The sequence below is a fragment of the Manis javanica genome, chromosome 3 (assembly GCF_040802235.1).
Source record: "Manis javanica isolate MJ-LG chromosome 3, MJ_LKY, whole genome shotgun sequence".
NCBI lineage: Eukaryota > Metazoa > Chordata > Mammalia > Pholidota > Manidae > Manis > Manis javanica.
The window spans coordinates 179,088,760-179,105,518 of NC_133158.1; the positions used below are offsets into that span (position 1 = coordinate 179,088,760).

Here is a 16,759-nt window from a genome sequence, read left to right on the forward strand (position 1 = left end):
ACTCTTAGAAAAAAACATAGGCAAAAATCTCTTGGACATAGACATGAGCGACTTCTTCATGAACATATATCCCTGGGCAAGGGAAACAAAAGCAAAAATGAACAAGTGGGACTATATTGAGCTGAAAAGCTTCTGTACTGCAAAGGGCACCATCAATAGAACAAAAAGGCATCCTATAGTATGGGAGAATATATTCATAAATGACAGGTCCGATAAAGGGTTGACATCCAAAATACATAAAGAGCTCATGCACCTCAACAGACAAAAAGCAAATAATCCAATTAAAAAATGGGCAGAGGAGCTGAACAGACACTTCTCCAAAGAAGAAATTTGGATGGCCAACAGACACATGAAAAGATGCTCCATAGAGCTAGTCATCAGAGAAATGCAAATTAAAACCACAATGAGATATCACCTTACACCCGTAAGGATCGCCACCATCCATCCAAAAGACGAACAACAACAAATATTGGTGAGGTTGTGGAAAAGGGGAACCCTCCTACACTGCTGGTGGGAATGTAAATGAGTTCAACCATTGTGGAAAGCAGTATGGAGGTTCCTCAAAAAACTCAAAATAGAAATATCATTTGACCCTGGAATTCCACTTCTTGGAATTTACCTAAAGGATACAGCAGCCCAGTTTGAAAAAGACAGATGAAACCCTATGTTTATCGCAGCACTATTTACAATAGCCAAGAAATGGAAGCAACCAAAGTGTCCAATAGTAGATGAATGGATAAAGAAGATGTGGTACATATACACAATGGAATATTACTCACCCATAAGAAAACAAATCCTACCATTTGCAACAACATGGATGGAGCTAGAGGGTATTATGCTCAGTGAAATAAGCCAGGCAGAGAAAGACATAATACCAGGCAGAGAAAGACAAGTACCAAATGATTTCACTCATCTGTGGAGTATAAGAACAAAGAAAAAGCTGAAGGAACAAAACAGCAGCAGACTCACAGAACCCAAGAATGGACTAACAGTTACCAAAGGGAAAGGGACTGGGAAGGATGAGTGGGAAGGGAAGAATAAGGGTGGGGGGAAAGAAAGGGGCATTACAATTAGCATGTATAATGTGGGGGGAGGCACGGGGAGGGCTGTGCAACACAGAGAAGACAAGTAGCGATTCTACAGCATCTCACTATGCTGATGGACAGTGACTATAATGGGGGTTGTCGTCAGCGGGACTTGGTGAAGGGGGGAACCTAGTAAACATACTGTTCCTCATGTAACTGGAGATTAAATGATACCAAAAAAAAAAAAGTAAAGTCAAAATGGATCAAAGACCTGAATGTAAGTCATGAAACCATAAAACTCATAGAAAAAAAACACAGGCAAAAATCTCTCGGACATAAACATGAGCAACTTCTTCATGAACATATCTCCCCAGGCAAGGGAAACAAAAGCAAAAATGAACAAGTGGGACTATATCAAACTGAAAAGCTTCTGTGCAGCAAAGGACACCATCAGTAGAACAAAAAGTCTTCCTATAGTATTGGAGAATATATTCATAAATGACAGATCCAATAAAGGGTTGACAACCAAAATATATTAAGAGCTCATGCACCTCAACAAAGCAAAAGCAAATAATCCAATTAAAAAGTGGGCAGAGGAGCTGAACAGACACTTCTCCAAAGAAGATATTCAGATGGCCCAGAGGCACATGAAAAGATGCTCCACATCACTAATCAGCAGAGAAATGCAAATGAAAACCACAATGAGATATCACCTCACACCAGTCAGGATGGCCAACATCCAACAGACAAGAAACAACAACTGTTGGCGAGGATGTGGAGAACAGGGAACCCTCCTACCTTTTGGTGGGAATTTAAATTAGTTCAACAATTGTGGTATGCAATATGGAGGTTCCTCAAAAAACTAAAAATAGAAATACCATTTGACCCAGGAATTCCACTCCTAGGAATTTACTCAAAAAAAACAAGATACCAGCTTTAAAAAGACATATGCACCCCCTCTTTATCACAGTACTACTTACAATAAATAGCCCAAGATATGGAAGCAACGTATGTGTTTATTAGTAGATGAATGGATAAAGATGTGAGACACATAAACAGTGGAATATTATTCAGCCATAAGAAAACAAATTGTACCATTTGCAACAACATGGATGGAGCCAGTGGGCATTATGCTCAGTAAAATAAGCCAGGTGAAGAAAGACAAGTATCAAATGATTTCCCTCATTTTTGGAGTATAACAACAAAGCAAAACTGAAAGAACAAAACAGCAGCAGACTCAGACTCCAAGAAGGGACTAGCGGTTACCAAAGGAGAGGGTTGGGAGAGGGTGAGTGGGGAGGGAGGGAGAAGGGGATTAAGGAGCATTATGATTAGCACACATAATGTAGGTGGCTCATGGGGAATGCAGTATAACACAGAGAAGACAAGTAGTGACTCTATAGCATCTTACTACACTGATGGACAGTAACTGCAATGGGGTGGCTGGGGTTGGGGGTGACTGGATAATATGGGTGAATGTTGTAATCACAATGTTGCTCACGTGAATCCTTCATAAGATTGTTTATCAATGATAGTTTAATTTAAAAAATTATTAATTCAAAGATAATTCCATTTCATGCTATCTTTATTAAATAAAACAATAGCAGCCTTTAAAAATATTTAGTGAATGAAATGATAACATTATACAGAGACCTGACTGTAAACAGGGTGTACTGCAGAACATCTTTGCCTTCAACACAACTCTTCACAGGGATTTTGCCAGTTATGACAACCACATTATGGGATTTCTTTTCACAATAATTCTAAACTCGAGTCTAATACACAAAAACACTAAATAACTAGTTTTGACAACAAATCTAAAAGCACAAAACAGCTTTTCCAATGTAGAGAAATTATCACTAAGCAAGTTAACAATAACAGAGTTCTGATACTAAATTACATCTCCAATCACGATGCAATTAATTTTGCAGTATAAAAATTGGAACACGTTTTATCACTTGATTGGATTCAAAAAGTTCAAATAACCCTCTATTCTGACAACTACAATCTCACTTCTAATGAAACATGAAATTTCTAAGGAAATATGATTAGTAATGAAATCTTTCAGACCTCCAATAAGAACTTCTTCACTGACCAACTTACCGGAACCCCTTTCCTACTAGCAGAATGTGCAACTACTAGAATTCTGAAAGGCAGGATATATGTTATTCATTAATCTGGTATTTCCCATGGTTATCTTTCAAAGTGCTTTGACAATAGGCTTAATCATCCTACTTACTGTTCAGGTTCTACTGTGACGAGAGGCATATCTCTTCTCAGTAAAAATCGGTTCTCAGGCACTGGAGGAATCTCTTCTGGGCGGACCACAGGCTTTTCCCTTTTACTATTTGCATCCACTGACCTTTTTTCATTGGTATCACTCCTCTCAGAGTAACTTAGAACAAATGAAGTCACCAATTAAGATGTGGAATGTTGTGTTTCATAGTAATATTACATAATAATAATAGCACAAAAATAATAGGAAAACTACTGGTACCTTGCAAATCTCAAATGGTTTATACAATTTCACAAAGAGAACATCAACCAAGTGAAAAAGCCCAAGTACTAAAATTCTGATATAAAAATTGTCAAATGATCTAATTCTTTTCTTTTAAGAGTTTCAGGGATTATTTTCACCTGCAAACACATAAATCTTTGATATGCAATGTCCTGTGCTACACCTAGGATTTGCCAGGTTTCCACTTAAAAGTCCAAAAAATGCTGACCTTTTTCCACAACAGGGAATAAATCTAAGTTTACAGAACTGCCCATACTTTCCCCATTCCAGGGTGTTTGTTTTTTAGGTGTAGACTGCCCTGGTGTTTCACACTTACACTTTTGGGTTCATTATATGTTTATTCCTTGGCTCTTCTGAACTGCTTGCTTCCTTTCGTCTCTTTTTAGAATGTTTAACTTTTAGCTTCCTCTTATGTTTCCTCCTTCTGTTTCTCTCATGATCAATTACACTTTCTGAAGACGATCCTGAAGAGGAAGAGGAATTGGAAGAGGAATCCGAGTCTTCTGAATGAGCTGGTTTCTTCCTTTTTTTCTCAAAAACTTTTAAGAAATATTAACAAAAATATTAGGGCTGGACTTCAGTGCCTGCCTTTCAGAGTAAAAAACTTGATTACTACCTATCATAAAACATGCTTTATATATAGCAAACTAAAAACAAAATTTAAATCAACTTTTTTCAAGTTGATAATAAAGTCTATTGAGATTCTAAGGTAAAAAAGCCCTTGCCCTCAGGAAGTCTATATTCTTGTTGTGTCAGATAAGAAAATATGCAAGTAACTGCATAATATGATAAATGGTGAGTGCTAAAAAAGGAGGGGAAAAAAAGGGACAGAAAAAGGAGAACAGGGAGAGTTGGGGAGTAATTCAAGATAACATTTGAACAGAGATCAAAGGAAGTGAGGGTGGGGGTCATGAATGAAGAGTGCTCCAGAAAGTGGGAACAGCCAATAATACAAATTCCCTGAGTATTTGGCATGCTGGAGTAAAGGTCAACATGGCCAAGAAGAAAATGAACGAGGGGGAAGAGGTCAGAGAAACGGCAGACAGCCAGAGCGTCTTACAGACCATTGAAAAGACTTTATTTAGCGTTGGCCGACTGAGAAGGGAGCCTTGGAGTAGATCACTGTGGTTGCTGTTAACGACAGACTGTAGAGGGTCAAGAGTATAAGCAAGGAGATCAGTTGGGAGCTGCTGAGAAAAGAGTATAGAGGAGTAAGGTCAGAGGCAAAGTGAACACTTAGGAGGCTATTGTAATAATCCAAGTGAGAGATACTGGTGGTTTAGACCATGCTGATAGCAGGGCAAGTAAAAAGAAGAGGTAAGATTTGATGAGATGCTGATTATGGACTGGATATAGGGGCTGATATAGAGGCATTCAGGGCCATTGCTATACTACCATAGTTTTTCACTACTGAAATCCAGGAGGCATCGTCTTCAACATGCATTACCTGTATCCTAGCTTCCTCTATCCTGCAAAAAACTCTTACCATCTTTTGTAGATTTTGTGGCAAGCACCCCACAGTCAATCACTCGCACATCCGCATATGGTCTGCTTGCAGCATCCGTTTTTAGATTTTCAATTTGTTCAATTACTTCAAAACCGGAAATAACTAGTCCAAAGACAACATGCACCCTGTCACAATACAAATTCAAGAATTGGTTTGATGGTAATTAAGCCATGAGCAATAATCAAGTCGACAGTTACAAGTGACATGTCCACAGACCTGAAAATAAAAACAAAGTGTTTGATGTATGGAGCAACCAGAAGGGAATGAAAACTGTTTCATAAAAGGAAAAACCAGCAATTACTCAAACCCAGCCTGTTTTCTGCCTTTGAAAAAATAGTTCTTAACTATTTTATGGCAAAGAGTCTGGTGATAGATTGCATTTGATACTCAGAAACCATCCTTACAGAGTCACTCAAGAGAACGTGATTGAGAAGTCAACCCATTGAAAAGACATGGGTGACATGAGAACCAGTGAGTCTCAAGGCTACTGTACCCTGTGCTCCTTAAGGAACAGCTTGGCTGGGAGAGATTAACCCAGAATGAAGAGCAGCCCTGGAGCGTTCACCCCTAGTCCAAACTATATTGGACTGGCTACCTAAACACCTTCCCAAAGGAGTAAGAACACAACTCTTACCCATCCAGGTGCGGAGCAGGTTTTGTGGTACTGTGCAACGAACATCAACACAAAGAAGATGGCAAAAATCAGGTGTTCAGGTGAACAGACCAGAAGGGTTTAAAGCAGAGCATGTAGAGAACAAAAAGGTAAACATAGAAAGATAAGGAAGTTAAACATGATACACATCTAAATTCAAAAACTTTAAAAATAGCAATAGAAGCCCTTAACTGATTAAAAAAAAAACCCTCAAGATTATGAATTATAAAATCATACCTATTTTTTCAATATGAAAACTATATATGTATACATATATATGAAATAGGTTTGAAATACACAGCATATATATATATACACACATACACACATTAAAATTAAAGTTACTCTCAAAATCAAAACAAAAACAAACTAAAAATTTATCAAGATAATTAAAAAGAATAAAGAAACACCTATCACTTGCCCTATGGAAAGAAAAGTATAATCAAACACTTGCTCCACACACTTATAAATGACTTCTTTTATTTGTTATTTTTCTTACTGAGTCAGTCTGCATCTTTTAGGCAGGTAGATGGAGGTGGGCCTCAGGAGTCCTATATTTAGAACTTCCTGCCCCTCCCACCTAAGGTGAAGTTCTGCAATTCACAGCAACTGAAAACGCAACAGAGAGCAAACCTTCAATCTGCCAACACTTTTGACAGCCAAGTAAGTAATGATGTATAATATTACAGACATTTAAAATTCCATGGTCCAGAAAACACCCAACCGGCTGCTTCTACAGTCACAAACTGGCAGTCACTCAGTCTTAGAAAGCCTTTATGGGTACATCTGGAAAAAATATTTTGCACCAAAGCTAGTTTTCCCACGGCATTTTCACAGATCTTCATACTGTGTGAATTGCAATGGGAAAAAATTCAAAAGCAGACAACTAGACTCAGCAGTACATACCACAAACAGTAGACATTTGAGGCAAAGGTCACTGGATATCAGGCCACGTTAAACCAATCAATTGTACTAGAAGGCAATTTTATTCATTTTAAGGCAATGCTAAGACATTTAAGCCATCAAAACATGATTTTAACCCTCACAGCAATGCTAAAAATTCTTATTCTATAAGATTTTAATATTTATACTTACATTAAGAATATTCAATTCTGTAAGAGCACTACAGAATTTAATTTTAAAAAAGTAAAATGTCAATTTAAGTTCCAGAATTTTAAAAGGAATCTTGATTTTTTAAAACTACTCTCAAATTTTCCTTAGAAGATTGAGAAGTGGTAATTCAATCAACATAATAGTAAAAATGAATAAAAACAAGCAGAAGAAAGAAGAAAAAGAAAAGCTAGCAAACTGGTAAGGCACTAATACTTAAATTATTAAACTAGCATCCAGAAATACTGTGGACAATAAGATAGAAATGTGCTTTCCATAATCTTAACTTTACTGAAGCACATTACAGATAGGAAGAAATTAGTACAGATACTGGATAGTGATTCCCTTGTATGAAAGACATAAAGAAGTAAAATATTTTAAAGGTAAAAATGTTCTACATGTAAGGGATCAGTCTCAAATATGTAGCAGTGAAAACAAGGAGTGGTCTATTAATTAGATACATTCTTCCTCCTTCCCTGATCCTTTCTCTCACAACTCTCAGATCTGGTATTGGGGAAAAGCTTACAGATTTTTCTAAAACACACACAGCCCAATTCAATTTTTCACTCTGGCTAAAAGGAGTGCTATAAAAATGACCTTATGGCAAATCTTTGGAGCAAAAGGTGAAAATACAACTTTCTAGTTAACTGCAATGATGTGGCAACATACTACTTGTGACTCAACTTGAGAATGGAATAGCAAGTTTTGTTAATTCAAATGAAAAGTCCTTTATTACACTACTGAAGAATCACAAATCAAGATAAGAACAATTCTTTCAAGGACAAATTTCAGCTGCCCACAGTACCTAAACTGGTGTAAGTCCACTACTTGCATCCGTAATTTAGGATGCAGAGATAGGAATGTATATTGTAATTTATTAAGACTACATTTTAAGAATACTGAGCTCATCTTAACAAAACAATGCCTTCTGGGCCTCTCAGCCTACATTCCCAGGAGTAGAAATCCCAAAATAAAGCAGGCGTATTGGCACTGTCTGATACTAGACATGGATAAACAGAGGATACTGCCGAATGGGGAAGGGCAGGGGGAAATGATATGCTCAGTCCAATTATTCAATTGTACTAAAATTGTCAAAGAGATCTTTAACCCACAAACTCTTAACTGATTTTTTAAAACTAGGAACAACTGTAAAGACCCATGCAGTGGTGACATACAGCCAGTAAGTTAAGACCTTAAGAAGGCCAGAGATTATCACAAATATGGAAGTTTATACATGCTTATTAAAACATATCTAAAGGAGAAAAAAAAACAAAAGACATTTTAAATCATAAAATCTTTCATTATTTTCATATTCTCCTGTCACTTAGACACTGATTTTCCAGATTCTCTTACCCTGAATCCACTTGAAAAATATATGCACATGGACTCATCTAAACCTCATAAATCCTAGAAATTGAAAAATGTCACTGTTATTTTTAAAAACAATCTATGTTTTTATACCAGTATCCAAGAAGCTTTTGACTTTACACAGAAATTAACAGTTCTGTACTGACATGAAATCTAAACCATTCTATATATAGAGGTGCGGAAGTGTGGTAGAGACAAGCCATACAAGTTAAATATACTTCCCAAGATTAACCATGAACAATAAAACACACTTGTTTTACTTGTATTGTCACTATAAATCAAGCAGAAAGGTTTTTTTCTTAAAATGGTTCAATGCACATAACAATAGGATTAAAGAGATAAAGGCAAAGAAAGAAAAAGAGAGAACCTTAGAGTAATGAGACATTACCTTTGGAGCGCACGGTGTAACACTCTTTCTGTAAATTTTACACAAAAATGGCAAGAAATAAATTGTAATACACTTTTAAGACAAGACTGAATCTATGTTTTAATATCAATGTAACTTTGAAATTAAATATTTTCAAATTTTATGCAAAGCAAGAAAGCTTTTCAAAATGGAGGGCTCTAAATTTTCTTTCACATAGAATATGTATGTAGAGATGAATTATGCTTAAGAAAAACACTGGTTGAAGTGGGACTCTGCTCAGATCTTTGATATTGTAACACTAGTGTGAAGAGCTATGACAAAACATTACATTTTGCTTCACCAATCCTAGACACTAAGTCAACTAACATCTTTCTCAAAAGAGAACAGTGTATCCTGAGTATATAAACATAAAAACCTGAATGTCAAGGAGCAGGTACCACTAGTGGAAAGCAAAAATTTCAATAGAAAGAACTGAGTTTAGAGTATTAAAGAAATTTTTTTCAGGGAACTTTTTTATTGATTCACTTTGAATAGTTAAAAAACATTTCATGTTTCTATATTTGAAACCTTTTTTCAGCCACACATCACACCAAACCTCTATCAGGAAATAACAAGCAGACGTTTGGACTAGTTTCTGCTCATTGCCATTACATACACTTTTGTAGTTAAGTCACTGAAAATAATAATAAAACAGCATAGTTAGAATTTTAAGGATCTTCTCAAAAGAGAAAAAGACAAGAGAGATGAAAATACAAAAGTGTGCTGTTGAATCTTGGCCATGGTACTTTCTTCTCCTGTCTGATCTCTGATTTTCCCCATTATGAATTTTTTTTTCTTAAATGCAGTGTCTGACCAATTTAAAAAACCTATTAAACTTTAAGCATTATCTATTACTACTCACAACCATTAATACACAGAGTGGACAAAATTCTTTATGGGGGTTTGGACATACTGAATCTTAAAATATTTAAAAATAAGCTTTAATTTCTTATAAAGGTATTGACATATTAATTACTGTCAAAAGAGAATATAATGTTTCAAATAATGTTTTCAATGAATGTTGTAAAAAAAAAAAAGTGACTCCAGTGCAGAGTGGTATGGGCAGGGAAATAAATGGCTACTTCTGACTAATGTAGCTGTAAACATGTAATTTTTTCCTTCAATTCCTGAAGCTATCACACCATCATGGAAGATGCACCAAACTGTACAGAGTGGAAAAGCTTGTGTAAGGGCAATGGAAACTAAGCAAGTCACATTACAGTGCTCTCTACCTATGTGTTTCAAAGATCACCAAAACAGAACAGCTTTCAAAGGCTCAGCACTAAAGTTAACATAATACACACCAAACACCACTAGACACGAGATTTCTTCCAGGCTGCTAAAACATAGGTCACACATACATTAAATAATATTAAGACTGGATGTTAAGGGTGACACGACATTCAGAGAACTTGGCTAATGGTTAAGTTCATGAACTTCATTCATGAAAAATCTTGAAATTAACATATGAAGGTGTTATACCCCAAAAAGAAGGAAAAAACTAAAATTTTCAGGTTATTAACACTTACTGGCATTTCCTCTCACACAAATTCATGAATATGTGGAGCAAAAAAGCATTTCTACCCAAATCTACTTTTACTATTCAAAACATCAGCACAGCTTTAAAACCAAAGCACCTCTCAATTCCCCCTTCTCTGCTACTCTGAAATGATCAGCACTTTTCTTCAATTCAGGTGAGTAGCCACTTGCAAGTCTGATTCTTAAATGACATAGAATATATCCTAGAACTTATGTTTCCCTCCCATAGTTCTATTTATGTCTGTTAAAATGTAACACTAGTTGTCTAAAGTTCAGTTTGACTTTTCTACATTATCTTGTTTTCTTTTATTTCTGTAATTATTATGACCATTACAGTGGCCAATGGCAGACACTGTTCTCTGAAGCTCTGCAGGTGTTTCTGCTGTGCCAATGTCCTAACATCAGCTGATGAGATGACTGCTGCTGCTCCTGACTTAGGCAAGATGAGCCCAAAGCTTCTTTGTAGCACCCTTCTGAGTTACGGAAATCACCCAATTACAACTATTTCCTTTAGGCAAGACAGTGTTTGCTCACCATTGTTCCACACATTCAGAAACTTAGGACTAACCTACAAAACACTTTTTTCCTTTTTGTCCAAATTTTCACACCAAAATGTTTAATGTATCTTTGAAAGTGGGGTAGCTACTTTATAAATAGAAAAGGAAAGACAAAACTCACTCAAGATACATGGCAAGTAAACATAGAACCAAGGCTTCTTGATAGCTAGGTTAGTGCTCTAATGCAGAACAGTCAGTTAACACAAAGATATAAACTAATCATTTTTATGATTGCTTTATGCAATAACTTCATTATCTTTTTGACGAATGTTTATGAGACAATGAAAATTAGAGCCAGAATTAAGAGACTGTTATTACTGACAGCCAAAGGAAAAATATTTCCCTGTATGTCATTTTATTTTGCAGCAATGCTTGGTGCTTCTACTTCAGAACTGATCAGCCAAGAGTGGTCAATAAAATTAAGTAGTTTACAGTGTGCAGCATTCTCTTTCCAGCTGTCAATTTCTTCTGGATTATGAATACAATTTCCATAACCTGGACTGTGTATGGTTGTTGTTCTTGACTTATTTAGCATTATCTATAGAATGAAACACTGGAGTAAATGATGCCTAAATCCTTTACCATTCTAAGACTTTTTAATTCTACAGTTTTTATTGTGGTTTTTTCCTAGTCTTTGGCTTAAGAAATAAATAATAATACAAAAGGACAAAATGACTAAGTATCAAGTTAATTTGGTTTTACTCTGGTCCTAGGTCTTTGAATTCCTTCAAAAATACCTCAATGTGGACAAATCATTATTTCCTCAGTGATTCATTCTTGAGCAGTACTATTCCAAAATGAATTAGTTTTCTTCTATTTGGGTCTGCAAAATCATTATGACTAATACAATAGTAGATATAAGTGTTATTGCAAAAACTACAAATAGCTTTATAGAAGAAAAGATGATTTTCATCACATACATAATTATTCCATCCAAAGAAAGCAAAATATGCAAAATTATGTTTAATAAAAATGATGTATACCTTAGAAAGGGGAGGTTTTAAATTCATAAGTAATGAAGACAATAGTTATTGCACAAAGTGCAAGAATCCTTGAGGAACATTTTGCAAATACCCACACTAATAGTACCAAATTTATTCCTTAGGAGTTACAATGTAACAGGTTCATAATACAGACTACAAATACAATTTTGCAAGGATATATTAGAAGTCCTTACTAAGCCTATAAAACTATAGAACTATCAAAGCATTTCTTGACATTTTACCATCCATTCTTACACAGATTGCAGAACTGCTGCTCAAAAGGTCACAGAAGAGCTGTGGTATGAGGGCAAAATGCAGCCACCCTTGGGAAGCAATCAGCTAGCTAGCTCTGTGACCATCAACCTCATAACCTCAACTTTTAGAGCAATTTATCTTGATCATACACAACTGGAAGAGTACATTACACATTTTTACTATTTTTGACTCCAAAAAGATTTGGGCTTGCAACACAGATTTTCAAAGATTTTTCTTTTGTGGGCCACCATCTCCATTTTACCTATCCTTTCCATAAAAGCAGAGAAATGTTTTGTTTACAAAGGTGAATGTTAGTTTTATTTTATCCTACTCCCATGAGGAACTGGTACTTCCAGCCAGTATAAAAAAAGTACATGCATAAAAACTTCTTAAAAAAAACAAAAAGACATACAGACTTTGTGTGTGTATACAAAAATGCTAATTTCCAAGATTGCTTTTAACTGTATAATTTCCATTAAGTAAATTCCAACCAAAAGCAGAAAATGTTCTTCCAATCACAAGTTCACAGTGATTTTAGTGTTATTTATAGTTAATTATGAAAACAAATTTTAAAATGTGAATCCTTGTTTACTGATGTTAAAATTTTCATTTGGCATTTTCCTTGCCAAAAACTACAGTCCAATGTAAAATTAAACTATGCAGAAAAGAACAATGGCCTTAATTTCAATACCAAACATTTTCAGAAAAGACTAAGGAAGTAATAACACAGCAACAAGATACTCTAAAACTTTTGAAGGCAGAATTTCATTTATTGAATTTTAATTAATGTATGCAGGTGCCTCGGTTTTAACTTTTTATGAAAATAAGCTCTTCAGTATGTAACAATGGGAAGAAATTCCTGCTACCTAATAAATCAAATTTCAAATGTGCTGACAAAGGAAATCTAAAAGAAACTTTAGAGCCCTCAGATGGTAGCTTCTTGACCATGAGTCATTAGTTTATCATGTTCACAGTTCAGATAAGCCTAAAAATGGAAATAGTAAACCTCAAAGAGTAAACAGCTTCTAATTAAATTACTGTAAAATAAGTTTTCAAAATACTTGCCAATCCTTTTTTTTGGCCCTTACGAGGATTAGCAGAAAAATACTCTACTGTGTGTAATACTAATACTCCATCAGATCAAAACAAGGTGTAGGACAACGGCTTTACGGCTTCCTGTTTTCCTGCACAACTCCAAGCACTTAGAATCTTGGATCAGCTTTCCATTTTTAGGACATTCTTGGCAAAGAATGCCCCTTATCTGAACTTTATCAGATCATGTTGGAAATTTATTTTCCAGACAAACTTAATAATGTGAGATTTATTTTACAAGTAATTTACTCCTTTAAAAACAGGGAAGCGCCATTCATACTCATCCATTCAGAAAGATGACAAAAACTTTTTGTGGTAAACCATGAATAACGCTTTTCTCCAACATATGTAACACATCTGTAGAGAGTTTCTTCCAATCAAAAGCATTATACTTCATGGCAGCCAATTATTTTTCGTATTTTCTATGATGGGATTTAGATAAAAACAGGTTTTGGTGTAGCTTTAGATAAGAATATAAAAGCATGTTAAAGGTCCTTCAGGTAAGAAATTAGCAAAGTTCTGATTGTGTTGTATGTGCATGTAAAAGTGTCTTTTTAAAAAGCAAATTTAGCATTCTGGGGTTTCTTGATAATCTCATAAATTTTGATGGAAAAGAGAGGAACATTGGGTTGATCCAATTATGCGTAGAGATCTCATAAGGTTTGAGGTTTTTACAATGCTGGCTCAACAGCAAATCACTTATCTCTACTCAGTATCAGAAAATAATGATGCCTCTCTCAAACTGGCTTAAAGAGCAACAGCAAGAGAAAAAAACCAACAACACAATGGTTTACTTAAACCAACTGTTTTCCATGTCAAGGGTATATCTAATTCTAGTCTATGAACAATTTTTAAATGTTCTCAATAGTTTATGGTACATTCTAGCTTTGGCCAACTGAGCCTCCAAATTTACAGTCAAAGCTAATTTCTTAAGATGCCAACATATTCTGAAAATACCGTACACCTTCAAGTTATATCTTTTTCTTCAAATTCAGGATATATGCTGATGGTTGAGATTGTTCGAGCTTACCAGTTACTATAAATTAGAAATTAATGATAAAACACAAGTTGACAGAATTTGAGCATTAAACTTGGTTTAGCTATACCATCTTTCTCATGAACAGCGCTTCTCTGTTTAAGAAAAGCTCATCTCTGAATTATGCCTACTCACATGAAAAACTGGGAACCATTGGTATGTTTCCCTCGATTTGCCATTGACAAAAGGAACGCTCTGTCATGTTTGAGAATAAAGTTTTCATCTGTTTGAAGAAAACACAAATTCGTCAGTCTCCAGTTATAAGTGACTTTTTAAAGTGTAATGTTCACAGCAATAAACAGAATGCAAAGGATGAAATTCCTCTTCTGGTCAGTATACATACTTGACTATTTAGAAAAAAAAGTTTTTTCACTAATCAAATACAAAAGTATAAAAAGACCAAAAAATACTACTTAGAGCCTCGAGGAAAAGAACATGTATTTAATACTTTAATACAAACAGCCTTAGAACAGTCACTTTTAGCAAAGTAACATACTTTGGCTAAATAATATCTAAACTATTAACTTTCAGGGAAAATCAGTAAAGAAATTTTAGAAAAATTTCTATAGTAAAGCTCATTTCCTCCAAATTTCTAATTATCCTGCTTAATGCACCATACATGGGAAAAGTTAAATAATCTTTTTATGTGCGTAATTACTTATGGCAAATTTATTACTCAACTGAACTGAAGGCAGACTATAAAAGCAAAAGTAAAAAATGTTCATATATTAAGTTGTAGGGACAAACTAAATTAAGTGTATTCCTTCCAATCAAGAGAATCAAAACTTATCTAAGGAACAAAATCTTATAAAAACAAAAACCTAAAAGGCAAAATACAACTTTAAGATACATAAGTATCTGTCACAGGGAACAACCACATTTAAGTGGCCTATAGCATTAGTTTCAAACTGCTATAAGCTAACAGAAACACTGGAGCTGTTTCCTTCTAGTTCAAAGGAAAAACTCTGTCATAAAGATCGCTTAGAGATAATTTTTAATTCTAATAGAAAAATTTTGAAGTTAACTTAAATTTCCTTTTAACATTCATCCAACAAATCTTTCTTTAGAACAAACAGAAACACAGAAAACTTTAAAAATTATTACCTTGGGAACAGGCTCTGAAAAAGAGTAGTAATCCATTTTCCCCCAAAAGAAATATAAAAGACTATTATAACACTGAAGCTAGCATGGCATTTAAACCTGGCAATATTGGATCCTATTATAAATCTCTGCAACTGACTTTTCTAAGGCTTTTTTGGGCAGGTGCAATAGTTAGATTTATGCAAATGCTACTACTGTAGGAATAAAACAGAACCATATTGTTGTGGTATACAAAAGAAAACATACAAACCTTTGAGAAAGGAGGAAATACCAACTTTTATTCAAAGAAATTGCTTGGTTTAAGGGAAAAAAACATAACCAAATTCTTTTCCCTGATGAGGAGTAACCCATTAGGAAAAGAAAAAAGATAAAGGTGCATGTATGAAACAGTTCACAGAATTTTCCAACTCTTCAAGCAATATAAGAAATCCAGCCACAACCTGACCCAGACTGTCCATAAATTTATTAGGAAGGGTGCAAGGGAACAGAATTGGAGTTTGTGTTACTGAGCTTTGTTCTCTTACCTTTTCATTTTGCAAAAGACCACATTCTCTATAAACAAAAGAATATGTTGACAGTTTTAGGCAGGAAGATAGGAGTTTTCATGTATATAGTTGCCTAACCTCCATGCTGAAAGTCATGTTTAACCATAAAGTTAGCCTTAATTAATCTTGTCAATTATAAGTTACATATTATAATTACCCCAAGTTCATGCAAATAAAGTATTTTCATGCAGCATTAGTTTCATGCAAAAAGTGAACTATAAGTAAACCTCTTTTCATTAAAAGTACATGATCAAATTTGCTTTAATATCAGAACTGAAACAGAAGACCATAAAATATTAAGCCTTACCTTTAAAATATCCACCATAAATTGATTCTCCACCTTTTCCATTACCTGCAAATAATGAGCTGCATTAAATTATGATGAAAACTTTAAAATACTAATACATATAATTTCTTTACATGGATGGCTTCAACCTGTTAGAGCTAACACCTTGCAACTGCTGCAGATAATCAGAATTCTAAGAATCCTCAAGTAACCTCATCTTTAATATAAATTCAATCCTATTACAATAAATATTATTAAAAAATTATCTCAACTCATTTATTTCAAACAATAAGTATACCAACAAAATTCTAGAAGAATAAAAACAACTGACAGTACTTTGGCATTTACTGTAAGAGAATACAAGCAATAATAATAGTATTGAAATTGCATAAAAACAAAATAAAATGCTTAGTACTTTGCTTTTCATGCATTCTTGGTTTACAACATTCATTCATGCAACAACTATTCACTAACCATGTACTATTTACATCATACTGTAAGAGACACAAAATTTACAATTAAAAGTAATAATGAGATACATCTGACCCTTCAACAACACAGAAACTGGGGTTCTGATGTGCCTCACAGAAAATTCATGCGTAACTTTTTTGACTCCCCAAAATCTTCATTACTAATAGCCAAATGTTGACTGGAAAGCCCTATCAATAACATAAATGGTTGATTAACATATATTTTGTATGTTACATGTATTATATGCTGTAGTCTTTCAATAAAGATAGAGAAAAGAAAGCGACAATTTTTTCAAACTGTCATAAATA

At 34.5% G+C, this 16,759-nt stretch overlaps 1 protein-coding gene across 17 annotated transcripts in view; it reads right to left on the reverse strand.

Moving 5' to 3' along the window:
• Positions 1–16,759, reverse strand: part of NKTR (natural killer cell triggering receptor) — a 46,162-nt gene that overhangs the window by 19,239 nt on the left and 10,164 nt on the right. For 9 of the 17 annotated variants that reach the window (XM_073232476.1, XM_073232477.1, XM_073232471.1 and 6 more), the window contains exons 5-10: positions 16,002–16,046; positions 14,184–14,271; positions 5,685–5,714; positions 5,030–5,175; positions 3,860–4,082; positions 3,265–3,420 (exon numbers count right to left, since the gene is read on the reverse strand). In XM_073232476.1, the coding sequence (XP_073088577.1) occupies positions 3,265–3,420; positions 3,860–4,082; positions 5,030–5,175; positions 5,685–5,714; positions 14,184–14,271; positions 16,002–16,046 (688 nt within the window). Of the gene's footprint in view, positions 1–3,264; positions 3,421–3,859; positions 4,083–5,029; positions 5,176–5,684; positions 8,220–8,568; positions 8,597–14,183; positions 15,702–16,001; positions 16,047–16,759 lie in introns of those variants that run through there. The other 8 variants (XM_073232473.1, XM_073232474.1, XM_017641625.3 and 5 more) reach the window with 8 other exon arrangements.